The sequence below is a fragment of the Polypterus senegalus genome, chromosome 10, assembly GCF_016835505.1.
Source record: "Polypterus senegalus isolate Bchr_013 chromosome 10, ASM1683550v1, whole genome shotgun sequence".
Classification (NCBI taxonomy): Eukaryota; Metazoa; Chordata; class Cladistia; order Polypteriformes; family Polypteridae; genus Polypterus; species Polypterus senegalus.
In genome coordinates this window covers 140,034,046-140,061,983 of record NC_053163.1, presented here as the reverse complement: position 1 = coordinate 140,061,983, position 27,938 = coordinate 140,034,046, and the positions used below count along the sequence as shown (strand labels likewise).

At 43.5% G+C, this 27,938-nt stretch overlaps 1 protein-coding gene across 5 annotated transcripts in view; it reads left to right on the top strand.

Annotated features, from left to right (window-relative positions):
• tle2a (TLE family member 2, transcriptional corepressor a) overlaps nucleotides 1–27,938 on the top strand; it is a 127,791-nt gene that overhangs the window by 53,431 nt on the left and 46,422 nt on the right. For 2 of the 5 annotated variants that reach the window (XM_039766866.1, XM_039766870.1), the window contains 4 exons: nucleotides 11,833–11,895; nucleotides 12,075–12,179; nucleotides 20,213–20,426; nucleotides 20,917–20,972. In XM_039766866.1, the coding sequence (XP_039622800.1) occupies nucleotides 11,833–11,895; nucleotides 12,075–12,179; nucleotides 20,213–20,426; nucleotides 20,917–20,972 (438 nt within the window). The remainder of the gene's footprint in view (nucleotides 1–11,832; nucleotides 11,896–12,074; nucleotides 12,180–20,212; nucleotides 20,427–20,916; nucleotides 20,973–27,938) is intronic. The other 3 variants (XM_039766869.1, XM_039766867.1, XM_039766868.1) reach the window with 3 other exon arrangements.

Here is a 27,938-nt window from a genome sequence, read left to right as displayed (position 1 = left end):
TGTGCAAAGCAGTAATCAGAGCAAAGGGTGGCTATTTTGAAGAAACTAGAATATAAAACATGTCTTCAGTTTCACCTTTTTTTGTTAAGTACATAACTCCACATGTGTTCATTCATAGTTGTGATGCCTTCAGTGAGAATCTACCAATGTAAATGGTCATGAAAATAAAGAAAACACATTGAATGAGGAGGTGTGTCCAGACTTTTGGCCTGTACTGTGTGTGTGTGCTGAAAAAAAATTAAAGGAACCCTTTTTAATGAGAGTATAGCATCAAGTCAATGAAACGTCTGGGTTATTGATCTGGTCAGTTAAGTAGCAGAGGGGGTTGTTAATCAGTTTCAGCTCCTTTGGTGTTCATGAAATGAACAATAGGTGCAGGGTGGCGCAGTGGTGGCACAGTGGTAGCGCTGCTGCCTTGCAGTTAGGAGATCCAGGTTCGCTTCCCAGGTCCTCCCTGCATGGAGTTTGCATGTTCTCCCCGTGTCTGCGTGGGTTTCCTCCGGGTACTCTAGTTTCCTCCCACAGTCCAAAGACTTGCAGGTTAGGTACATTGGCGAGTCTAAATTGGCCCTAGTGTGTGTGTGTCCTGTGGTGGGCTGGCGCCCTACCCTGAATTTGTTTCCTGCCTTGCGCCCTGTGTTGGCTGGGATTGGCTCCAACAGACCCCCGTGACCAAGTATTGCAGGGTTGGAAAATGACTGACAACAGGTGCACTAGAGGGGCAACAATGAGACGACCCTTAAAACAGGAATGGTTTAACAGGTGGAGGGAAGCCACTGACATTTTTCCCTCCTCATCTGTTTTTTCACTCGTTTTGCATTTGGCTACGGTCAGTGTCACTATCGGTAACATGAGGCCATACCTGGACCCTAAAGAGTTTGGTTGCACAGGTAGTCCAACTTCTCCAGGATGGCACATCAATACTTGCCATGTCAGAAGGTTTGCTGTTTCTCCCAGCACAGTCTCAAGGGCATGGAGGAGATTCCAGGAGACAGTTACTCTAGGAGAGCTGGAATGGTCAGAGAAGGTCCTTAACCCATCAGCAGGACCGATATCTGCTCCTTTGGGCAAGGATGAACAGGATGAGCATGGCTAGTGCCTACAGAATGACCTCCAACAGGCCAACGGTATGAATGTCTCTGACCAGACAATCAGAAACAAACTTCATGAGGGTGGCCTCAGGGCCCGATGTCCTCTAGTGGGCCCTGTGCTCACTGCCCGGCACCGTGGAGATCGATTGGCATTTGCCATAGAATATCAGAATTGGAAGGTCCACCACTGGCACCCTGTGCTTTTCACAGAAGAGAGCAGGTTCACTCTGAGCACATGTGACAGACGGAAAAGGCCTGGAGAAGCCGTGGAGAATGTTATGCTGCCTGTAACATCGTTCAGCATGACCAGTTTGGTGGTGGTTCAGTGATGGTCTGGGGAGGCATATCCATGGAGGAACGCACAGACCTCTACAGGCTAGACATTGGCACCTTGACTGCCATTAGGTATCGGGATGAAATCCTTGGACCCATTGTCAGACCCTATGCTGGTACAGTGATTCCTGGGTTCCTCCTGGTGCACGACAATGCCTGGCCTCATGTGGCGAGAGTATGCAAGTAGTTCCAGGAAGATGAAGGAATTGATACCATTGACTGGCCCTAACACTCACTCTCCTGACCTCAATCCTATTGAACATCTCTGGGACATTATGTTTCGGTCCATCTGACGCCGCCAGGTTGCACCTCAGGCTGTCCAGGAGCTCAGTGATGCCCTGGTCTAAATCTGGGAGGTGATCCCCCCGGATGCTATCCATCGTCTCATTAGGAGCATGCCCCAACCCCGATGTTGTCAGGCATGCATACAAGCACGTGGGGAGCCATATAAACTACTGAGTACGATTTGGAGTTGCTGCGATGAAATTTTGGCAAAATGGACTCGCCTGCCTCATCATTTTTTCGGGGTGTCTTTGAATTCAACCCTCTGTAGGTTGGTTATTTTCATTTCCATCGAACGATGTGCCATCCTTTCGTTCCTAACACATTGCCCAGTCTATTTCGGTAGAGATATCCAGCAGGATTTTGAGATCTGACATGTTTTCAGAGTGTTCCTTTAATTTTTTTTTTTTTAAATAGGATTATAAGAATTTTTTGTTCCCTCAACCCCAAACCCGCTTTCTGGTGAAATTAATGGAAAGGTTTTCTAAGGATTAAAGAAGAGCTTTCATCATTGAATTATTAATGGTATTGACTGAAACATTATTTTTTTCTTTAAGGGAAATTCCCTTTTGCATTCAGCAAACGCCCCCTTCGCTTCTCTAAAATTGACATCCATTTCTTTTATTTGTTGACCAACTTCAGGAAGAAATGAAGGGAGTGTATCGGCATGCTTCGAGTCCCTCGGCTTTTCAAGCGTGTCTCATCCCACCACCTCCCAGTACACCTTTGTCGTCCATTAAAGGGCCTTCTGCGTATTTCTCAAGTGGGGGGAGTTCATCCCAGAGTACATGGTGGGCAGTCGAGAAGCAGTACCGCTGATCTCGCTTTTAATTCAGAGAGCTGTGTGTTTACATAAACTGCCACGATGGGGGGGGTCGGGGGGTCCTTGCAAAAACCGAAACGGCCTTCATTGGCAGGCAGGCTTATCGGAAACTTGCACACCGCAATCTGATATTGAGCCTCCAGTATCTGAAAGCCCATCTGTCAGATTCAATGGGATTGACAGAATGGAGGTAAGAGCGATCTGCAGCCTTTTACAGCAGGGGCCGCGTCCTTGTGCGAGAGCCAGAGAATGCGTGGCGTGCCTCTCTGTCTTCTGCCAGTTCAAAAGGGTACATCTCGCTTTACTGGGCTGTTCATTCAAGCAGGTAGCTGCTGGTTGTGGCACATTGCAGCCTTGAAGTCTCTGGAGAGAGAAGGGAGGGCTGAGGGATAAGGGGGCAAGAGTGTGTGTGTGTGTGTGTGTGTTTTGCTGCTCTTGGTTTCATGTATATTTTTGTGTATGAGATCGTTTTATGTATTAATAAATCATGCACTTTTTTTTCAAAGTTTGGTGACATTATTATACGTGATAAAATCTTAAGATGAAACATAAAAGTGCTTGTGTACATACTCGATTATTCTGTTGTCTAAGCTCTAACAATGAGCAAACAAGAACACAAAATAATACATTTTATTTTAAAGTGTCTTTCAAACTACCAAGGACATTGTACATTAATATAAAACATTACATCTTGCCTGAAGAAGGGGCCCGAGTTGCCTCGAAAGCTTGCATATTGTAATCTTTTTAGTTAGTCAATAAAAGTTGTCATTTTGCTTGGCTTTTCTCTATAAAACATTAAAACTTGCCATTAAACAGCAACTATGTATACATCTCTCTGTTACATAAAAAATAAAATCCTGGGATGAGACGTGATTTTGTCAGAGAGACACTTTAAGGTCCTGCGAGACGAGACTTTGTACCATTGTACCATTTGTACGATTAAACCAATGTCCGGGGCCAGAAATAAAAGACGGAGTAGGTGACAAAGTAGAACGTCGTTAAGCATTCAAAAACGTTGGCGCGGTACACGTGCAGAGCAGGTTAGAGATAAAGTACTAAAATTTGAAAGTCTCAAAAAAATGATAATAAAGATCGCATTAGCGCAAACAATCGGAAATTATTACTCGGTGAAATAACGGAACAGCGAAAAGAGATTGAATGTATTGTTTGGATTTAAACGTCTGGATCGTCTAATTCGTGTTGCCATCAGGGAAACATAGTGAAATCCACATACGCAAGCGGCAGAGACGTGAAGTTGCTGGCGCATAGCGCAGGCCCGGAGGGGTTGGTCAAGCAAAGCCTCCTAGTAGTTAACAAAATCAACAAAAACAAATATTAAAAATTAAAAGTTTTAAGGTTAGATTTAAAGACATAGTGAGGTACAAATACGAAGCTCCAACGGCCAGGCAGGTGGGCCTGATATGCTAAAAGCTCAATCCCCCCGCCCCCTGCCCCCATAGTACCCAAAATGCACAGCGCAGGATCGGGAGAGCGATGATGGAACGTTTGAGTTTGGAAAGGTAAACTGGTACGGTGGGGCCAGACCATAATGAGGACCTACAGGCATTTCCTCCTAGTTTTTATTGCATCCAATAAAGCTAAGGTGACTAATGTCATTTTTGAAGTGCAGGAGGCCTATGCTGCCACGGTTTTAAACGTCTAACAGCCCTTGCCGCTGAAGTTTGGACGTACTCTAGTCTGTTTGGGGTCTGCGCAGGGATACCACGCAACACTGCATTTCAATAATTTGTGAATTTCCCCTTGGTATTAATAAAGTATGTATCTCTCTATCTCGATCGATCGCTCTATCTAATCAAGTCATTGGGTGACAAAATCATGGATAAGGGTCTCTGGTGGGGGAAAAAAGGATGCAATCTTGAAATCTGCTTAAGAAAAAAATGGCTACCTTGGTAATATGCGATTCAAATGAGAGGGTGGGATCGTACAATATCACCAAGGTTTTTGACCTGTGCAGATACAGAGGTAATAAAGCCCAGACTTTCTAATGTTAAATTGTACATTTTTACCTGGAGGTGAAGTAATTAAAGCCTCAGTTTCTTCAATATTTAGTGTCGGAGCGTTTTCACACAAACTTTATTTTATATCAGCCAAACGGGCAACCAATGGAGGAGGTAATGTTTATGCAAGTTTTATGTGTAAGTAAACCTGTATGTCATCTGCATTAACAGTGAAATGGCTTTAGGCAGCACTATTGATTCAGGCACATAACGTCAAATTCTCTTCACGTAGCTCATTGTTAGGGCGGACTGGAGCCAGCGCCAGCAGTTCTGGGGTCAAGGCTGGAACAAGCCTTGGATGGGATGTAGTTGTATGCATACTGCCATGCTTGACTGTGTAAGGAACTACAAAAAAAAGATATTTCTGTAGCATATTTTCATACATGATTATAGTTTGAGGTCAAACTGCTTCACAGTGATAGCAGCCATGCCACCTTGTGGTGTTATGGGTCCACAGCTCGTTGAGAAAAGGCCATTCATTTTAAATAAATAATCACCGCACCCGAGGCGGCTTCGTGATGGGGGGGCGATGTTGTAGCGAGCCGCGGGGCAGTCGTCGATGTGGGCGTTTCTCACCGTGTGCACAGGTGAGGAACTGCCCACATTCGTGATTGCTCCCGTGACTAATGCTACAGCTGTGATGGCCCCTCACGTTTTAAAAAGAAGCGCGAGTCGGTTGTGGAGGGGTGTAAAAAAAAAAAAAAAGGAGATGAGGAAAGAGGACGGAGGTTATAGGGAGCGAGGAAGCAGGCGGTGCGTGAGTGTGGTGAGCGCGCGATCGAGCGCTCGAGGGCAGCTGCAAGGAAGCTGGGTGTTAGGCCGACACCCAGGTGTTTGAGTTGAGGTTGCTCCCGCTGAGCGACCATGTAGCGGGAGTGACCAGGTGAAAGCGACGAGCCGCAGAAAGGCAGCGGAAGTCGGGAGGCTTGGTGGTGGAGTCCCCAGTGTGTGCGTCCTGGCCATTGGTGGAAACTAAGTCTCGGGGACTGGGATGAGTGCCATACCGGAGCCAGGGATCGGGAGGTCTCCAGTCTCGCGAAAGTGTAGAGGAGGGCAGCTGCAGAGAGCGTCTTGCCTGCTGCTTGGCCCAAACGGGATAAGCAGGTGAGACGCTACCAGAAAAGCACCGGATTTGTTATTGTTTTAAAGACTGCTTCCTAAAGAAGATTTTAACCTCTCGTTTTAAAGGATTGTTTTTCTATTGATTTTTAACCTCCACATGTTCTTTTAATGGATTATTTATTTATTGAGTGGACTGCACTATTTATTTATGAACACTGTTTATTTTGTTGATTGTTTTAAATAAAAGCACTGTTTTCACTTTTTACCATCCCCTTGCTAAGATGCTCAATTATTGCCTTCACTGACTAGCTCACTCGGTAACATTATCGACGGTGTTGGGTTCAAGTGCTTCCAACAGCCATGGGAGTGTGGAGCCTGAACCCACATCGTCACACACCTACACTTCAATACCTGTAATCCACCTGAAGCTAAGCATGTTTAGGCCTGGCCAGTACTTGGATGGGAGACCAAATGGGGTTGGGAAGAGCTTTGGTTGTTGCAGGAAGAGGTGTTGGTGAAGCCAGTGTTTACCTTTGTGGTCTTTGTCTGGATCCCAATGTCCCAGTTTAGTGACTAGGACATTGTGTGCTGTTAAAAAAAAAATCAAAAAAAAAAAACCACAATGCTTGGGACATAAAAACTGAAGTCCTAACTTTCTGTGGTCATAAACGATCACGAGTTACTCGATGTTCTGGCTAAATTACCCACCAAGACCTTAACCATTCTGCTCCCCCTAATCATCCTTCATTTCTAGTTGACTATCTGTCTCTCTCAACCCCTAATCGCCTAATAGGTAACGTCTAGTGAGCCTACTGGTGCAAGAATGGCAGACGTCCCATATTCCAGGCGGATGCCACACATTACTGGTGGTTGAAATAAGTAAAGTGCTTTCAGTAGTTAGAAAAGTAAAGAATATATTAGAATAATGGTCAACTATATTTACTAAAAAAAAAAAAATAATATAACGGTAGAGAATCGTATTGTCCAACCTAATTAAACGACGTATGGTCAAATTGCCAGGCACAACAGGAAAATTTAAATTGAAGTTGCCACGATGGTGGAGACAATAAACTTCTGTGGGGTTTTCATGGCAAGAGACCACCCAGCTTTTTCTCTCTCAAGGCATCCTGCAGTCTTAACCTAACACATTATTAGGATTAGGAGTGAAACCAGAGTGTACAATGACAAGACCTATGCAGACAGTACTTATGTGGTGCATTTGAACCCAAGATGGTGGATCTGTAAAGTAGCAGTGCTTGAACGTTGCACCACTTTACTTACACTACTGGCCAAAAGCTTGGAACTGCCAAGAAGATTCTAATGTGTTGGCCAGAAACAGAATTATTTTTTTTTTTTAATGATAACGTTCAATTAATTTAAAAATACAGCCAAGACATTACTGGTGTTGTTAATGGCTGTTACTACTTAAACTGAATGATTTTTAGTTTATTATTCACATAGCATTACAAAGCCCCATTTTCAGCAGCCATTCCTTCAGTGTCCTAATGGTCAGCTCCCTTTGCTTATCCTTAATTAGCCATTTTAAATGCTAATTGTTTGAGAGCGAGACCTTTGTAATTGCATTAGCACTGCTGAAGGCTGTTATGATGTTCTTGTTTGATTGTAAGTAGCTGGCATTGTTAAAGTTCAGTTCTGTGTTCAAAAATGAAACCGCTTTCTGAAGAAACATGTTGGTTCCCTAAACTTATATGTACACACATCAGAAAGACGAGCATGTAGATTAAAGGAAATGTATGAGTGAGAAAATCCCTGTATAGACCGGCATCTATATCTAACATCACAAATGTACATATATACATAAATATAATGGGTGGGTTTGTATGCATATGTGTTTGGGGGTGTGTTCGTTGTAGAAGAACCCCAAGATAGCCAGTCAAAGGTTTGGGGATCCATCCCATATTGTTTGCTTTCTATCAAAGAGAAGTGGGTTTGCCACCAAGTAGCCTCTGAGGACTGCAAGGGAATAGTATAGGAAGTGCGAAGGAAGAAGAGGGTCTGACAGGGACAAGTGGAAATGAGGTCAGTAAGAGGGCGTGGTCTGGAGACGGAAGTGGAACCTGGTTGGCTTCAGAGGGGAGAACAAAAGACATTCGTGCATTTTGTCAACCCCTGGCCCATCATTCCATCTTTAATTAAGCCCATTGACTCCCTCCTATGCATATGTGCACAGCACTGTAGATGGATGGATGTGTGTGTATGTATGTATGAAATATATAATATAATATAATATAGTGTGTGTGTGTATATTAGTCTCCGTGTATAGATATAAATAATATAGTGTTTTTTTTTTTCTCCTTCCCCTTTGCTTGAATTGCTCTCAGTCCTAACATCCCACCCACTCTTAAGTCTTCCACCCCCCACCCGTGTCTCTCTCTCTCTCTCTCTTTTGTGGCCCATCTGAAGAGGTAATTTAGGAGCTGGCATATTCACTAACAAGAAATCATTTCCTGTCCCAGGAGAAGGTGGTGATGGATCTTTTTATATTAATCCGCTGAAAGGGGAAAGGCTTTCTCTGTGTCTGGCAGAAGGGGAAGGGGGGAGGTGGATGCGACACGCTGCGCTTCCCTTCATCAATAAATCATTTACAAGCAATTTGCTGTGGAGCTGAGGTGAAGAAGGGGGGGTCCACCGTTGATGGAGAAGCTGATATTTATGAGGAATTGATAGTATGTGACACTCTGCGTCCTGGACCAGTCCTTGTGACTGGTGATGGGGTGCTGATGATGATGATGATAATGATGCACCCCCTCATCATCCTCATCATCTTCAAGCCTCCAAGCCTGGCTAACTAGTTATAGGTCTACAGGTACAAATTATCTGCAAAAGTCTCTTTTTGTTTTTATTTTAAGCATTGCCTGCTTTTGATTTCTTCTTCTGCCCTCACAAATCAGCAACTTAGAAAAGAGAGAAAGATGAAAATGTCAGGTGGCAACCTGCAGGCCTTTTAAAAGATTTTTTTTTTTTTTAATACCCCCACCGGTTATCCATCTGTCAGAAATTTACAAAATTGCTGTGAATTTACAGAAATTTAGTGGAGCCATTTCAACACTATAAGCAAGGACTTATGCGAATGAGTCACTTGTGTATATCGCTAGCTATAATAAAAATTTAAATTCGGTACTTTTTGTTCTAGGACTGTAATAGGCTTTATTTGGAGCTTGGATGTTGGGGTGGGGAGCAGAAGTTATTTGCAGTCTAAATAGTAATCTACCTCAAACAGTTTAGAATCAGATCATGGGGTACAGAACCCATCCAGACAGCACCGGCAGCAAGGCAGGAACCCACCTTGGATACTGCAGTAGTCCATCGCAAAGCAATCTAAATATCAAATATCTTATGGAAAAGAACAAAAGAAATTTGATAAACGAGAGGAGACCATGCAGTCCAAGCCTGTTTGTTCAGCTAATCGCTAAGCTGTCCCAATATCTCATCCTGATTCTTCTTAACACTTGTCAAGGTTTCTGTGTCAACTCCATGTCTCTGTAGTTTGTTCCCGTGTCCCACAACTCTGAGTCAAGAAGTGCTTCCTGGCTTCAGTTTTAGATGCACTTCTCCTCAATCTCCACTAGGTGTCCTCGATTATGAGATTCACTATTAGGCTGAATGAATTCTGCTGGATCTGCTTTATCGGTGCCTTTAAGGATGTTGATGACCTGATCAGGTCCCCATGCAGTCTCCTCTGCTTGACACTAAACAGGTTTAATTCTCCTAGTCTGTCACAGTAGGACATGTCCTCAAGTCCTGAGATGCACTTGGTTGATCTTCTCTGCACAGCTTCAAGTCGGATTACACGACTGGAAATCACAGCACACGTCTCATTTATCGACCGAATGCCAATTTTTCCAGCTCAGCTGTGCTTGCCCCTTTTTTTGACAGCCAACAGCGTGTCACGTGACAGATTGGTGCTTTGCAAAGGGTTAACCGCTGCGGTGAGTTCAGCTGCAATCTCTGCCCTTCTTCCCCAACCCCTACCAATTCTGTTAGGGTACATAAAACACGAGACATCAGACCGACGAGCTCATCTTCTACTTGTGAGGTTCAAAACACGTGCGTTCCTCCTTCTTCTTTGCTGCATTCTATGCACTGTAGTGGTGGATGAGCGTTCATTGGCTCATTTGGTTGTCTGCTCTCCTGCATACACAGCCTGCCCCTCTGACTAACGAGACTTCGTCATAGCCAATCACAGACTAGTTGGTCTTAGTCATTGGGTAGGTCACATTAGACGACTGGCATCACCAACTGGCTAAGATTATGTAAAGGAAGGCTACTGGAAAAGCCAACAAATGTGTCGTGGGCCTACGTTGTACCTGAATGGTATGATATGTGTACATTTTTATAATTTCTTCAAATATGAAAGGGCTTATTTTGCCACAATTAAAATAGGTATTCAGATGATCTTAAAAAAAACAATGATTTCTGTCATTTAAATATCTGATGGTATTTAGAATTTCTTAATTTTTACTTTCTCGTACATGAAGTATAGGGAAAGTATTGCAATTGTACAAAAATCCAATGTCGAGATTTTGATGAATCTCGACGTTTTAGACCTCCCTGACCTTCTTGTATATGAAGTATAGGGAAAGTATTCGAATCCTCCAAAAATTTCAAGTTTGAAATTTTGGTGAATCTCGACGTTTTAGACCTCCCTGAGTCTGAAGATACCGTTTTTGGAATTGGTTGTGTGTATGTGTAAACACGATAACCTGAGTACGCTTTCACTTGGGTCAACCAAGTTTTGCATACAAGTATTAGAAACAAAATGTAGATTTCTATCTTTCTGGATATTTCCACTAACTGGAAGTCCGAATTATTCAACTTTTATAATTGTTCAGTATATTAATTTATTTGATTTGTTGTCGATTAGTTTAATGTACATAATATAAAAATAATTTTTTTGTGGTTTACTCCTCAAATATCCATCCCCACATCCGAGTATACGAAGTCGAAGGGAGACCACTCCCAATTTTTTTTTTTTTTGACTGCATCATATTGTAAATTTACACTAAAAACCATTTCCATTATTTGACACAGGGTGTGCTGTAAATAAGTAGCAGTGTAATTTTCAGTTTGTCGATCCTGTGGGGTCTACTCCATTCTTTTTGAAGGATGCCCAGATATTTTATATCTGAATTGGGGTCCCATTCTTGCCACATAAGAGTTCCTGTCGCTGCACTGGGGTACTGGGATCCACCTCCAGACTACAGGGTAAGCACCCCCTGCTGGTCATAACCCCTACCTTCTCCAGCAGCAACCCAAATATTTCCATCCAAGTACTGGCCGGGCCCAAACACGCTTAACTTCAGGTGGATTAGCTGTTCTGAAGTGCAGGTGGTATACCCATTTAGGGTATATATCCAGCAATCCTAAAACCTGCATGTACCCATCTTCACGGGCCTAAAGTATCCATGACCACGGAGAGCCCGGAGCTCAATTTTACATCTCATCCAAAGGGCGGCACCACTTTTACAGCACAGTGATCCTGTCACTGCACTCAGGCTTTGGAGACCCTAGACAGACCACCAGGGGGCGCTTACCCCTGTGGTCTTGCCAACACCTCTTCCAGCAGCAGCCCGTTTTTTTCCTTGTTGGCCTCCCATAAATGTACTGGCGGAGATTTAAATGTGTTTACCTTCAGGATGGATTACGTCGTCTTATGAGCCGTTGTGCCAAAATCGTCCATGTGAAACAGATGTCGGGGTCTGCATACTCGCGGGGAGACAATGGACGCGCTCCTTACCCTAGTTTACTTGGGTGAACTTCACCAAATCAAACTCGTGTAACTGAGGCCGTGATGGCAGTAAGGCTAGTTATGTTATTTGGCACCACTGGATGGACAGGGAAGACCCAATACGGGCAGGAGGATTTCGTTTGACTGTCTCACTTTGACTTCTGCCTTTGATCATGCCTCCCTTTGCAATGTTTTTTTCATAAAAAAGATTTTTTTTTTACTTTATTGTGTTTATTTGGGGTCTGGAGAGGAATGCCTGGGGGTGTGCCATCTCATTTTCATTGGTCAGCGGACCCCCCTCTTACTTGTCGAACATATTTCCTGGCACCACCATTCAGACTGTCCCTGAATGTTAAGGGTGCCCTATTGAATGTAGTGTTTGTGGCGTGCCAGCTGAACCCCTGTGGTTGCAATGACACTTTTTAAATTTAAAAAATGTGCGTGAACGCTTTGTCCTTCCTTCTCTCGTTACAGACGGAAATAGCCAAAAGGCTGAATGTGATCTGCGCACAGCTCATCCCCTTCCTCTCACAAGAGGTAAGTCCTATTCTTCTTTTTTTTGACTGTCCCAATGGCCCCCCTCGCCCAGTTTTCTTTTTGTTTAATTGGGATTGGGGGAGAAGTGGGGGGGCTTCAGGATATTTTAATATAAGCCTCGCACTAAACAAATGACCCAAAACTTTACACATACTTGTGTTTTGTTTTTCCCCCTCCAGCACCAGCAGCAGGTGGTCCAGGCCATGGAGCGCGCCAAGCAGGTGACTATGGGGGAGTTAAATGCTGCAATAGGGGTACGTGGACTCCCCCCTCTACCTCCCACAGTGTGTATTCATCTTTTCATTCTTTTTTTTTTTCCCCCCTCATTGATTGCTTCTGTTAATGGTTTTGCCACAAGAATTTGAGTAGGCATTGGATGAGGGGGTGTGGGTTGTGTGTACTGTGGGTACTCGTGGAAACAGGAAGTGCAAATGTCTTGTCAAGGTGCCAGCCTGCCATGATGCTGTGACTTGACCCGGAAATGATGCAACCGGCATCCCAGCAATAACTTCTGTAATACGTTCAAGCTCTTGGCATCATACGAGTTTACATTTTAACTAACAACTCTTTATATTTATATAGCACTTTTCTCGCAACTCAAAGTGATTTCCAAACTCCACGCAGGGAGGACTCGGCACGTGAACCCATTCTGCCCAACAGTGTTTTTTTTTTAAATGATCTTGTTTATGCAAGAAATCTGCACTCCTGTAGAGTGATACCCCTGCCCTGCCATTAGTACGAAAGTATATTTCTGTGTTAAAATCTCTTTTTAAAGGTATGTAAAGTTTTGAGAGTTGTATGTGATCACTACTGTATATTGTGTCCATCAATTAAAAAAAAAATTACAGTAAAAGACACATTGCCATTAATCCCCATTGGTTCGAACATGCGTATCCCATGTAATATGAAAGAAATCGAGTCCACAAAATCAAGAGTTGGGGAATGACCCTGTATAATGTCCAGCAGATGTTATAGAATAATAATGAAAGCGATCAAAAACCAAAGCATTTGACTACAGACAGTTGGAAAAATGGTGATTTTTATACAGAAAATAATGGTGGTCAGAAATGATGTGGCAGGAAATGACATTAAAGCTGGTGGCCGGTAGTGATGCCATTGGGCTGTGCCGCAAGTGATGTCATCATGGGAGAGCAGGAATTTTGTCGTTGAAGCAGGAACCGAAAGTGACGTCATCAACAGGAAACGGACATGACTTTGGGTGGCCATTTTGTGAATCCGGAAGTACAGGGCGAGTCAAAATTATGTTAACATTTGAATGGCGGAAAGAGGTTATTCACAAAACATATTTCATATGTACAAGATGATTTACAGGAATGTCTCAACCTGTTCGTCGTCATGTTCAACATGTTTACCATATGTGGCACATAAATTGTCCACAAAAATTGTGTATGTGTGTATGTGTATATGTGTATATGTATATATGTATGTATATGTATGTATATATAGCAGTACCATTAGTGTTAACATAATTTTTCTTCTATGAGTCTAATGACAGAGAGAGAAATCAACCCTTCGTCTTGCGATATTTCACTCACCTTGTAGCTTGTTGACTGCCTCCTAAGTGCATGTGTGTGGTTCTGTTCAATAAGGGCGTACACAAAAAGGCGAGCTTCAAAAGGGCGACCTCAATTGAGCGCGGCGAATAAAGGCGTTCGTAGATAATTTTATACGTTCAATCATTGCCTTTATCTAATAAATTTTCTGTAATAATTTTGTTGTGTTTGCCTTTATTCGCTGCGCCCAATTGAGTTCGCCCTTTTGAAGCTCGCCTTTATTTATGCGCCCTTATTGAAGGATACCCACGTGTGTGACACCCATCATTCCTACCACTTTCTGTAGCAGTTCTGGAAGTTCTCTTTCGCGAAGGTCTTTAGTTGCTGTCTTGATGTCTTGCGTGTCAATCAAGATCCAACATCAAGGTGAGGATGTGGTTGTGTTTTTTCACCTTGAGGGAATTTCGTGAGCTGAGTTTGTACCCAGGAACACTACGATGAGCATTCAAGAAATGTTGTGCGTAGAAAACGACCTGAGAAATTGCAAATGGTTTCTTCCTCCATCATGACAACACTCCGTGTCTCGCATTGCTTTAGGTACAGCAATTTCTGTCATATACAAATATTACGGTGTGTCCTCCTCCACCTTATTCACTGGATCTGGTGCCATGCGACTTCTGGCTCTTCCCCAAAGACAAAAGGACTGTGAACGGTGAACATTTCAAATCAATTCAGAACAATTGAGGTTGCAATGACTGCACAACTAAAGAAAGGAGTTCCAGAACTGCTTCAGAAAGTGGCACAAACGATGGGACAAGTGTGTTTGAAACGAGGGGGATTAATGGCAATGTGTCTTTTAGTGTAATTTTTTTTTTTTATTTAAACATTCACTGTATTCTGGTTGGTTTTGCATTTCAATGTAATGAATACATTGGATTGCATTTAATTTTGGTGTGAATAATATCCATAGAGCTGTCCCCACTAGTGACGTGTGGTGAGGTTCATGGCTGTTGAGGCACAGACTCCTTCAGAGTCAGATTTACAAATATCTGAACCCACAAGAGTAGCTTATTCACTGACTGCAGGCTTCTTTGTAAATGTTTCTTGTCACAATATCCCGTGTTAGTCCAGACATTGTTACAAGTTGAGAACAAAAGGCACAGAAAGCAGTAAAGGCGGCTTCTTGTAGGACAGCCACACAGCCAGTCTTTTCGGGTCCCTTAGTTTGAAGCAAACCCTTTAGCTCCGGTGTTGGTCTTCCGTTATTTATTACTTCCTGTTTTGACTGAAGTCCAGTTTTGAGAAATTTTTAAGCTTCGTTATACGGTATAACCTTCCAATTTGTCAGTCAGTCGGAACTAAAAAATAAACGGACTGCTGCAATGCACTTGACTTTCTGATATTGCTAACCTCTTGGTGCCCAGAGCCTCTGCGTAAAAGAACCTGTTGGGCTCACGTGCGCCCTCTTCGGTGCGGCACGGTACTGTCTGCCTCACCCTGTGCCTTTTCACCCTGGTTTTGTGTCTGATCAGCAAGACTAAATATGTCACACACATTCATTAAAGATATTAGACACACTGTGGAAAGTCAGGGTGTATAGTAAACGTGTCTGCAAACATTAGATTGGCGATATACAGAGAGACAGCAACAGATACGCGCCAACTGCATGCATCAACCCTGCAGTATGTGAGGGAGAGCGCAGTCCGAGGTGAGGTGTGAGACTCGTCGCTACCGCACCTCGCGTTTCTCCAATGTATTTAAACAGGAAATGTGCAAATTCAGCGATTTTGACCATGAAAAGGATCCAAATTATTGGAATCATACAGAAAACCAATTTATAGCACAGACCATTGGACACATTTATTTTATACTTATCATTGTTAGTTTTTTACTTTTCATGATGACCTCCCCTGACTCCTGGTCTCCACGGCTTAAGCAAAGTGAAACCTGTTCAGTTTTATCGAATCAACTCCCAGACTAGACGGAGTGAGTCACTGGGCATGTCACATTACAGGACTGAGCCAATGAAGTGTGCCAACACTACGATTATATAAATAATCGCTCGAAAAGTCGCACAATGTGACATTTTAGAAGCTCAATGTAGCCCTAGATTAAGCTATAATGTGCCAATCTTAAAGATGAACTTGTAACGGACTAAAAAACCCAGCTAAGATTCTCACTGCCTTTGACGGCGATTTATTTATTTTTTAGTGGGGATCTTGGGAACGCACCCAGCTTTGGCCCGACTCTCGCACACACTCTCTTACAGAGACAAAAAAAGCAACCGGTAATAAAACACAAATAGGAGACTGTATTAAACGATAATAAATTAAATATAGCTATAAACACTACAACGATCCCACCCAAGTTCCCTTCTGGTGATACACACTAAACACAAATTCAACAATAACAAAATGACTAACAAAATCAACACACGATGAAGGCCATGAAAAACGACAACTGATGGAATGAAATGATGAAGGTAGATAGTCCAGATATCAGCTCATTCAGTCCTACTGGTATTTCCTGATGAGATGATGACATGTGAATGGGATCGGTAGCGCTCCTTTCTTTGCAGGCCGACAACAGTCCTTATGCAGCGGAAGACACCAGACAGTGGATACACCCAAAACAGGAGACGATCGAGGACCAAACCGGAATCCACAGGAAGGCAAACAGACAGGCAGCTCAAGATACAACACAACTAAAGACTTCCCTTCCCTTCAGTGTAACTGGCCTCCTTGTCCCAAGCAGCCCTTGCACCCTCAGCAGATGACCAATCGGAACCACTGCAGGGACTGCTGGGAGTTGAAGTTTTCACTCTCCTGTAGCGCCGCTACAAACTGACACCTTTTTTTAAATTGCTTAATGCCACACATGCAACAGATCTTCTAAATTTCTTCTCCCTAGATGTGTGCGTCGCATTGAATATTTTATTTTTTTGCACTTTAAGCTGTGGCCGAGGCTGAGCCTCCTTGTAGTAAACTGACGCCGATTTGAAATGACTTGACTTCAATGGTGTACCGAGAAACCCCGAACAATCGCGGGTTCCTGGGAGTTTTAATCTGTCCAGTGAATTTTGCCGACTTTATTAATGGCTTCATATCTGCAGTTTGGCAAGATCAGACTGTTGTTTACTAGATTTATTTTTATGCGATCTTAAGAGGATGTGGTGTTGCATTTTGTTTACGCCGTTACAAAATACGGGGCATGTTTGCTTTTGGCCTGAAGCGTTACATAATATACATTTATAACGCTTGTGCTAAATGGCTGATATGTTGTGATGCTATTGTGAGGTTCATTAGGATATTTCTGTCTCGGGCCCACACGTGTACAGAGGTTTCCCTTCCTGCCATTGTTGCTGACACAGTAACTCAATGACTGGCCTTCTAAACCTAATAAATGGATGCCATCACAGTTGGAGGCCTGGTTAATCTAATTCAGGCTGGCGTGATCCTGGAGTCTGTGCTGGTGGCATTAGGTGTGAGTCCATCACAAGTCCCGCTTTCACACATTCTCACACACAACCCTCATTCACATTTATATGGGAGCAGTTTAGAGTCGTCCATTAACCTAACTTGCATGTCTTTTGAGATGTGGATTACAAACACCTTGGGGTATAAAAAGCTCCACAGTTACCATTTGTGTCACACGGTTGGAAATCGAGCGGTAATTTATATGTATACTTGTATCAAATTAATTTCTTTTTTGACTGGGAGGATATTAGCATAAGGCGGCACGGTGGCGCAGTGGTAGCGCTGCCGCCTCGCAGTTAGGAGACCCGGGTTCGCTTCCCGGGTCCTCCCTGTGTGGAGTTTGCATGTTCTCCCCGTGTCTGCGTGGGTTTCCTCCCACAGTCCAAAGACATGCAGGTTAGGTGGATTGGCGATTCTAAATTGTCCCTAGTGTGTGCTTGGTGTGTTTTGTGTGTGTCCTGCAGTGGGTTGGCACCCTGCCGAGGATTGGTTCCTGCCTTGTGCCCTGTTTTGGCTGGGATTGGCTCCAGCAGACCCCCGTGACCCAGTGTTCAGATTCGGCGGGTTGGAAAATGAATGGATGGATGGATATTAGCATATGTGGTTATATGTGTTTGCTGATTATAACTCAATAAAGTGTATTTAAATAAAGTCATCATAAATTTAGTTTATTCAAGAACACTGTAATAGCCTAATTTAAGGCATGCGAAATTGAAAAAAGTAAACTCATGGGTCATTTTATTCTCACTCCTTTACAAAATACAAAATGAACTGAACATGAACTAGTTCAAAATGGAAATGGTAAAATGTGAATTGACTCTTTTTAATCTGTGTGAACTGAACTTTGAGCTCGTTCTTGTGAGGTGGGAACTTGCACAGCACTGATCATTTCTCAGTTTCTCCAAAATATTGTGTGCGTGTGGCTCAGTGTTGGTATAAATATATGAAAGGTCCTATCAAGCTTTCTTTTATATGTCCCAGTTTTTTGAGTTTTTTTAACATTTAAAGTTATGTCTGCACATTTTGGGACTGTTTGAGTGCGCCCAAGTTTTATAAATCTACCCTTTATATAATAACCTACTTTTATATAAATGACCAACAGTGTGACGACTTTTGTGAAATTACTTCTGCCAGAAACCCTTCTCAAACTGTTACACCACAAGGCTTTGGATTCTAATTTTGGGAGATTTTTTGTTTTATTTCTGTTTTGACCTTAAAGTTAAATCGTGTTGGGGAAACGCGCGGACCTCCAGACATAAAATAAAGATGGTTCAGATAGTGCAAACTGAACATTTCCACTTTGGCCATTACATTGTCTTGTTTTTAATATGAGAAAATAGCATCACCCCACAGCAAGCGCCTCGCCGATGTAACCTTGGTAAGTAGTGCTCTTCAAGAGAACATCAATGTAAGTGTCGTCGTCGTCGTCATTGCATTCTGTATCATGGAGCATGTCTGGTATGTCAGTGGCCCTAGTGTGTTAGCCAGCTGCTCAGTGGCTCTGCATTGATGCTCTCCTCTCATCGTCCTTCATCACTGAAGATCCTCCTGTGTTTGACTTGATGATCAGGAGATGTCACACCGTTCTTTTGTCATCCTAACCGTCCGTTTGGTATGAGAACAGGAGCACAGATCAGTTTGTGCTGGCGTTTATCTCTTTGTTGTGCGTGTATTCTGTTTCCTGTACTTGATCCCCATCCTGTTATTTCTATGAGTGGCCACAGCAATGCACTTTACGCTTGGCAGATGTCGCCACTGTTCTTTTCTTCTCTGTTGCCCTCTTGAGTAGTTTGCTGTATGAAAGACACCAATCCTTATAACCTTGCTACCCAAATTTTTTGCTTCACCAGCGTGAATCACATCATAAGCTCTTGATTAAGACTGAGATGAAGGTTCTACCCCCGGGGATTCGTGAGTAATCGCGTGACAGACAAACACAGCCCTTGCCATTTTCTATATAGACTAGCTGTGCTGATCATCTAAGAGGGGTTGTAATCTAAGCAGTCAACATAAACCTCAGTAGTTCACCATGTATTAGGAAGTATTTATTTTGTAATTTATGTAATGAGACCTTTGGCCGGCTTGTCATCCAATACCCCCAGGCCGCCAGATGGAGCCCTCCCTGCAGTATGGAGGTGCCCCGAAGACCAGCAGGGAGTCATGGACTATGTAGTTTTTATACACGACCCTGCTGGATACCACAGGGGCCGCAAGAGGGAGCTGCAGGGATGACCAAAGACTTATTTGTGCCCTACGACCCTGATGTTCGTCAAAGGAAGAGCGACGGGCTTCCAGGGTGAAGAAAAGAACTTTTACCTGACCCGGACGTGGTACAGGATCACATGGACTGTGAGAGCTCCCAGACGGCGAGCTGAGTTGGGTGGAAGGAGGGCAATGCATCTGGGAGTTGGAGGATTGGTTTATTGTTTGTGATTATTATTGATTTGTATGAGTATAGTGGAGGAGAGGGTGCTTTGTGTACTGTGGCATTTAAGTAAAGTCATCATTTGGACTTTTACCTGGTGTCTGGAGTCGTGGACAGGGGTTCAAGGGAGCGATGGCGCCCCTATCTGTCGCAGTAATAATAAAAAGCATTGAATTTGTCAGTCCAACAGATGGTGCATCACAAACATTGGTAGTAAGAAAGTGCTTAATGTGCCATCTGTTGGAATGACAAATGCAATGTAATTTATTGCTACAAATGCTTGTGATGTGACTTTTTTGTTGGAATGAAAGACACACAGCAACCGGACAGAGACACTTATTCTTTAAGGTGGAAGAGCACTGTTTTGAAATAAATAATAATGCTGTTCCCTTGAAGCGTACAAATTCTAATTGATAGATTCTCTGATCCTCTGGATTTGTGTTTTTTGCCATTTACTATTATAGTCTAATAATAAGCACATCAACTCTAGGCGTGGTGGTATGACTCTTCCTGGCAGAAATCTTGCAAGGTGGCAGACCTCAGGCCAGCTGCTCGTTCGTTTTGGACACAGCGTTGTTTTAGATGGATGGGTTTGCGGAGAAAGTTGCTTTTTTTGGAGAGGATCTCCCTCACTTGCTTCCCATTGTGCCCTTCATGTTCTCCCTGCTTTTTTGATGTAATGGTGTTTTTTGCATTCATCATTCTGAACTCACCCTTGGGTATGTGCTACCTTCCATGCTGTTAATCCTCAAGAGCTCCTGCCCACTTCACGCTGGCGCAGGATTTTATTTGCACTTCATTCACCTTCATTGCCCCCTTTTTTTGCTTTGAGGAATTGTAAGTCTCGTATATGTCACCAGCATACATTGTCCTTCTCTTTCTTTCTTTGCCTTTGTTTGCAGCACCAGCTCCAAGCCCAGCACCTCTCCCAGCATGCACAGGGGCTGCCCATGACCCCTCATCCTTCCAGTCTTCAGGCCCCAAGCCTGGCAGCCCTAGGGGGTAGCTCAAGCTTGTTGGCACTCTCGGGAGCCCTGGGGGCCCAAGCTCAGCTGGCTGCCAAAGACGAGCGGAGCCACTTGGATGTGGCATCAATGGCCGCCGACCATCACAGAGGTACTAGCTTCTTTTTGTTGTTTTATTTCATTTTTTTCATTGGCCCCTACCTCACCATTAACCTAAGAATGGGAAGTGCAGGTTTTACATTATTAAATATATTTGTTTTCAAATGGAAGGTTTGAGTAAGCTACTGTTAAAGGTGAAATGCCCCCTTACGCCTTTCCCATCCTCAACCCAAAACCGAGTGAAGGCCAACATGGCTAATGCATCTTCTTCAGACTGAACTTGTGTACCAGCCCTGTTGATTTGGGCTCCTTTTTACTGGTTTATTTGACTTTTATCCAACATGCTCCTGTTTTTGTGGAGCCCGGGTCAGTCAAGTGACTCTTCCAGAGCTGGAACTGAACCTGCAGCCCGCTCTGTGGCTCTCCAGTCCAATGCCTTCAGACCACCCGACTGATGAACTCAATTCTATTTGTCATCTCTCAGCTTACTTGACTGGCCATTACAGACTAAAATAGCTATGCTTCTTTCTTTGTTTGTTTTGGCTTTCTCCGGGGTGCCATGCGGCTTGCGATGGATTCAGACCGAGAGCCTGGGCCGGTGAGTATGTCTGCAGCAAAGCTGCTTCTCTTACAGAACTGTGTGGGCAATCATTGGAGTGGGTGGGTTGGAAGGATAGACAGAATGTCCTCCGCTGCTGTTCTGGGGCTTCAACTGGTCACTGTAGAGGAAGGGGACTGGTCACCATTGCCAAAGTCGTCATAGTCTGCTGAAATTAAGCTTTTCATTCATGAACAAATCCTTCAACAGATTCTCAACTTCATTTAATCCAGTTATATGGTCATGGAAGGCCAAAGCCTTTCCTGGCAGCACTGGGTATAAGACAAGGCGGAGTGGAGTCAACTATAAGCGTCAAACTCAACAAGGCAGGGTGGAGATTCTGAGATCTGCATGGTTGGCATTGATGTGCAGCTCCTGGGCTCCTCGCCCTCTGTCTTAGGTTTGCTCATCTTCCTATTGTCCATTGTTATGTTATTCCTGATATTCCAATATTGTCCGACATCCCAAAGTTTATTGGTGACTCTGGACAGGGCAGAGTTTATACCATGTATGTATGACGTCGTCTTCTTTTTCTTCATTGGGTTGACACTCCTGATCAGCCTTCTCCAAACTGCTCAGTCCCACAACTCCATGCCAGTTAAGCCCTTTTTCCTTCTGATCATCTTTTACTTTATTCCCCCACCTTTGCTTTGGCCTCCCTCACTTTCTCTTCCCCTGTTCTTTCAACCCCATCACTCTTTCACCCTGATATTCATTGTCTCTCCTCATCACATGTCCATACCACTTCAATCTCCTTCCCTGTACTTTCTTAGATAATCTCTGCCACTTCTGTTGTACCTCTGATTCTCTCATTTCTTATTCTGTGCTCAACACATCCATCTCAACATTCTCATTTCTGTTACTTCTACAAAGTAACTTCTTTTCCGTTGGAGCCTCATGTCTCGGCTCCATTCATCATTGCTGATTGTGCCCCAGTCATAAACACCTTCCCTTTAACCTTCTCCTCAATTCATTGACCACACAATCCTCCTGATCCCTTCTTCCAGTATTTGCATCCACACTACACTCTCTGTGGATTATCTCTGCATCCAATTCTCCATCTTGGGCTACCACTGATCCCTGATCTTTAAATGTATCCACTCTTTTTTCAGTAGCCATCCCTTGTATGGACATGTGAATATACGGCTGAATCTCCTACGCATACAGCGGGCATCAATGTCTGTAGGTCCTTCTTGAAAGTTCTGTTTTGTTTGTAGCCACTGATTGGCAGTTGCCAAGTCTTTTTTGGACTTTAGATCAGTGGTTCTCAACCAGGGTGTCACAGCTCCCACTAAACTTCTAGGGGAGCCACAAGATTAACTAAACATACTTATAAAATAGCCACAAAATATTACAATCACTAAAAATCGAACTACAGGTGTCAAGCTTAAGTATCTGGAAAGTGTCAATTTTCCTCAAAAAACCCTTTATAGTGCCTTTTCATATGTAGACTGTATCCATATAAAGGGTGAACGAACTTGCATTTACACCTGACATTAAAATGCATCTCCAGTGCCCACATCATGTCTGAATAATCTCATTGACACCTCAAATACTCCCAGTAATTCAGCGTTTGCTGGTCACTCGCGTTTATCTGCTCAACACATCACAGCTACTCACCTGTAGTTAGAATGGGAACGGCCTGCTCGCCATGACCCCACAGGTAAAAGTGAAAAGAAGGTACCGCACCTCACAGGCATCAAGACCTTTAGTTCGACACCAAAGATGGCACAGTCGCCTGAAGGAGACGGTGACTCGACTTCACACACCACTGAGCCCACTTTGTAAAGTCCATACCAGTGTCTGCGCTGACCCACCTGACTGCTGCCACCTCCTACCTGCCGCTTTCAGCTTCTCCGCAGACTTGATTGTTGTATGTGGAGAGAAAACCTATTTGCATTCCCGTTCCTGTTAAATCTGCAGGATAACCAAGTAGCTTCTGTATGAAAAAATGTCAGCAGCGACTTGTTCTGCATTTTAAAACTCACTTTTTATTTTATTATTTTTCAGAAATGCATAACAATTGTATGCTTAATTTTAAAAGTAATACTCATTCTAAATGATTATTGAGCAGTTTGTTTTGTTTTAAATGATGTCTGCAGTGACCAAATTCTATTTTTTGGTAATTACTGGTTATACGAGGTGAGACACAAAAATAACTGGACTGGGCTTGGGGCTTTCCTGGAAAACCGTCTGGAAGTTGGCCGGACGTGAATCATAGAACTGTATCCCCTCTCAGACTGCTGACCGGCCAGCTATATCTTCTGAATAGCCCACTCAGTATTTACACGACAATCGCTACACAAGTTGCTGCGATAATGTCGGGTGAAAAAAATCAAACCGTGAATCAAAATCAAATTTCTCACAAAATTGAACAAAACTGCCACAGACACTTATGAAATGATAAAAACAGTAGACGGTGATAACAGTTTGTCTTGCACACAAGTTTTTGAGTGGCACAGACGTTTCATGGAAGGACAGGAAAATGTGGAAGACGTTCAACGCCCAGGTCGTGAGAGGGGTGGGTGCTTCACCAAGACAATGCTCCCGTACACAATGCTTTTTCTGTAAAGCAGTTTTTGACTGCCAGAAACATTCCTGTCCTCGATCCTCCTCCTTGTTCGCCCGATTTAGCTCCCTGTGATGTTTACTTGTTCCCGAAAATCAAAGTAACCTGAAGGGAACACAAGTGAAGACAAAATCTGCAGGCTTGTTGCTCACCATGACCCCTCAAGAAAAAATGAAAAGGTGGTGCTGCACCTCACAGGCATCAAGACGTTTAGATTGTCACCAAAGATGGGAGAGTCGCCTGAAGTTGATATTGCGACTCGACTTCACACGCCACTGAGCCCACTTTGTAAAGTCCACACCGGTGTCCGTGCTGACCCACCTGACTTTCAGCTTCTCCGCTGACTTGATTGTTGTATGTGGAGAGAAAACACATTTGAATTGCCATTCATATGGAAATCGGAGGATAATCAAGTAGCTTCTCTAATTAAGTTATGAAAAAATGTTCCCAAAAATATAAAGTGACCTGAAGGGAACGTTTTTCTTCAATGGATGAAGTGAAGACAGAAATGACAAGCCTGTTGAAGAGCCTCAAGCAAAAAAGAATCCCAGCACTGCTTCAATCAATGGAAGGTGCGCCTGGAGCGGTGGAGCACAAATAAAGTTCCTCTCGTCATCGCTGTCCTCTGACATCCTCTCAAGCTGGCACTAGTTGTAACCTCTTCTCTTCATATCTGCATCCACCTCCCTATGCCATGTGTTCCTTGGCCTCCCCCATTTTCGCTTGCCCTGAGGATTCCACCGTAATGCCTGCCGAGTTATGCTGGTCGCTGGTTTGCAGAGAGTACGGCCTTTCCATCTCCAGCGCCTCTTCAGCAGGTAGCTGGTTAGTCCTCCTCTGCCAGAGGTCACTGTTGCTGATTGTGTTGGGCCGATAGCATCTTCCTAAGGCAGCCGTTTATGAAACCTTGACTGTAGCTGCTGTGATTCTCCACGTTTCTGCGCCGTACAACAGCACCGCTTTAACAACTGAGTTAAAGAGTCTGACTTTAGTTTGGACTGAGAGTAGCCGTGAGTTCCAGATGTTCTTTAACTGCACAAATGCTGTTCTTGCTTTGCCAGTTCTCGCTCTTACATCTGTATTAATACCTGTAAGTCCAAAACCTAGAAACTTTGTCAAGTCTGCAGCAAATGATGGCATGGATCCTCAGTGGCTAAGAATCTGCACTGGTATTTGGAAGGTTGCCAGTTCAAATCCCGTTACTGCCAGAAGGGATCCTACACCGTTGGTCCCTTGAGCAGTTGCTTCAGGGTGCTGTACAATTGCTGACCCTGTGCTCTGAACTCCAAAAGTAGATTCCCCAACCCCCCCAAAGAAGGTAAATATTATTTACAGTAACTCTCCCGTATTCTTGAGGTCCACTAGGGGACCTTGGGGGAATAAAGATTGAGAACCACTGCACTGGAACAGTACTGTGTTGAAAGCTTCAGTACATCTTTAACTTGAGTTTTCCTGGAAATCTTGTGCTTAAATATCACAAAATCTTGAGCTCTTCATTCCAAACCACCTTCACTAGAGTTGCTTGTCCCTGTTGAAACAGAAGTAACCCCCCAAACCCACGAGTGTAATTCTCTCCCCGACCATACCTGACAGTGGGTGCTGTGTTCTTTGGATGATGAGCTCTGCTGGCTTTCCACCAACCATATCTTATGGAATTAAAGACCAACTTTGGTCTCCTGTGTCCATTAAATGTCTCCTATGTAGCTTTGGCAAGTTTAAATGCGTCATCTTGAAATCAAATTCATGCAGACTTAGATGGACTTCTTGAATAGACATTCTCATCTTTTTTAACACCCAGGTGGTGCCCTCTTTCCAGCACTTCTTAGTAATGCTCTTCACATTGCAGTACCTTTGAAATTCATTCTTAGCCCTCTTCCCATCTCTAGCTTAATATCAACAACAATAATAATAATCAAGTCCATATGGACTGTGGTTTTGTCGGCACTATGCAACCAATAGACCCCCGGGAGTAAAATCCTGTAAAAGTCAGTGATTTTTTTTTTATTATTATTATTAAAGACCATTCAGATTTGCCTCATTTGGTGCTGAGTGACCCTTAGACATGATTTGTATTCTGATTGGTTAACTCTGAACACTTAGAACTTACACTGATGCAGCTAAGATGTTTAAAGTTGTGTTTCATTTCATTATTCAGGTTTTTCAAGGCAGATACGCTTTATCATTTAAATATTCTTGGTTTAATGGACACTGGATATCTACTCTGTTTATACCCTATATGTATGTGTGTGTGTGTGTGTGTGAGATTAGTATTCAGACCCCTTCACTTTCTGCACACTTTATTGCGTCGTTCATTTCAAATGGATAAATTTGCCACTTTTGCCCAACACTCAATAATTAATGATGACAATTGGCCCTAGTGTGTGCTTGGTGTGTGGGGGTGGGTGTGTGTGTGTGTGTCCTGCGGTGGGTTGGCACCCTGCCCAGGATTGGTTCCTGCCTTGTGCCCTGTGTTGGCTGGGATTGGCTCCAGCAGACCCCCGTGACCCTGTAATCGGATTGAGCGGGTTAGAAAATGGATGGATGGATGGAAAGTGACAACATCCATCCATCCATTATCCGACCTGCTATATCCTAACTACAGGGTCACGGGTGTCTGCTGGAGCCAATCCCAGCCAACACAGGGTGCAAGGCAGGAAACAAACCCCTCGCTGAAAACTTAGCAAATTTGCTTAAATTAAAAACTGAACTATTCTCAGCACTGGGGGCTTTTCCCTAACTAGTTGGTATTTTCTGCCAAACCATTAATTGAGCTGCCCAGCAGGATGCACACCTTCTTTGTTTTCATGAGCACTTTTGCTCTGTTGTCCCTTTTTGGGGGCTGATATGACATTCTGAAGCAAGGCGCCGCAGCTGATGGTGGTCCATTATGTGTATCTTTGACATTAATGCTTACTTCACCAGGGTGCTGTATGGCTTGACTCCTGTGTGTGTGGGTGCAAAGAGCCCTGTGGCATTCCCATCTGGAAGAGTTGGGTTTATTTTATTTACTTATTTTTTTTTTTTTTTAGTACAACTGACACATACAGTTGTCCTCCATGTTTGAAACAAACAAACATTTTTCCTTAATTACCCCCCACCCCTATGCTGCCATGTTTAAAGTTATAAATCAGACAATTCAGACATTGTGATTAAAGTGCACATTGCAGACTTTCTTTTAAGGGGATATGCAGACATTTTGGTCACATAACACTATTTCTATGTGGTCCCCCCATTTCAGGACAACATTATGGCAGGTCTATTAAAGCTGTAGTCCTATTTAGTTCTTGGTCGCATATCCCTCACATGCAATGACTGAAGTTTGTGATTCACAGACATTATCAGGCTGTAAGGCTCTTCTCTGGTGATGCTCTGCCAAGCCTCCAGTGCAGCCATCTTCAGCTCCTGCTTGTTTAGGGGGCTTGTCCCCTTAAGCTTTCTCTTCAGTATATGGATGCTCTGCTTAGTTGGATTGAAATCGGGTGACTGGCTTGGCCATTCGAGAATTTTCTATTCTTTTAGCTTTGAGAAAACAAGTGTGTTGCCTTAGCAGTGTGTTTAAGTTCTCATGTTGTTGTAGGATCAGGTTCATCTTTGTCTCATCTGTCCACAAGACCTTTTCCCAGAATTCTGCTGGCTCTCTTAAGTCCCTTTTCTCAAACTGTAATCTGACCCTCCTGTTTTTGTAGTTTGCATCTCGCAGCGCGGCCTCCTCTGTGTTTCTGTTCATGAAGCCTTCTGCTGACAGCCATCTCTGACACACACACACATCTGCCCCCTGAAGTCTGTTTCTGGTCTGTCAGACAAGTATTGGGGGCTTTTTCTTTACCATTGTGAGGATTCTTCTGTCGTCGGCAGTGGAGGTCTTCCTTGGCCTTTGTGCCCCCTTTGTGATTACCGAGCCCACCAGTGTGTTTCTTCTTCATGATATTCCAGACAGTTGATTTTGGTCATCCTAAAGTTTTCCTGATGTCTCTTATGGTTTTATCATTGGTTTTCAGGTCATTATGGCTTCTTTGACTTTCATTGGCACAACTCTTGTCCCCATGTTGTCCTCAATGGCAACGATAGACCCCAAAGGGTAGAGGCGAGCCGAGGTGTCTTATGGAGCAGTGGGATCACCTGAGGAATCACAAACACCTGTGACGCCAAGTGTCCCAAACATTGTGTGTCCCGAAGGTGGCGTATAGAAAGTGTTGTGTATCTGAAATGTGTGCAAAGACTCTGAAATGAAAGTCTGCAATGTGCACTTTAATCACGATGTCGGAGGAGTTTGATTTGTAACTTTTAAACTGTGGAGCAAAGGGGGAATCAAGAAAAAAATGTGTATTTGTCTAACACTTTGTGGAGATCCCTATAATAATAAAAATGAAATAAAACTTTAAAAAAAAAAAAAAAGT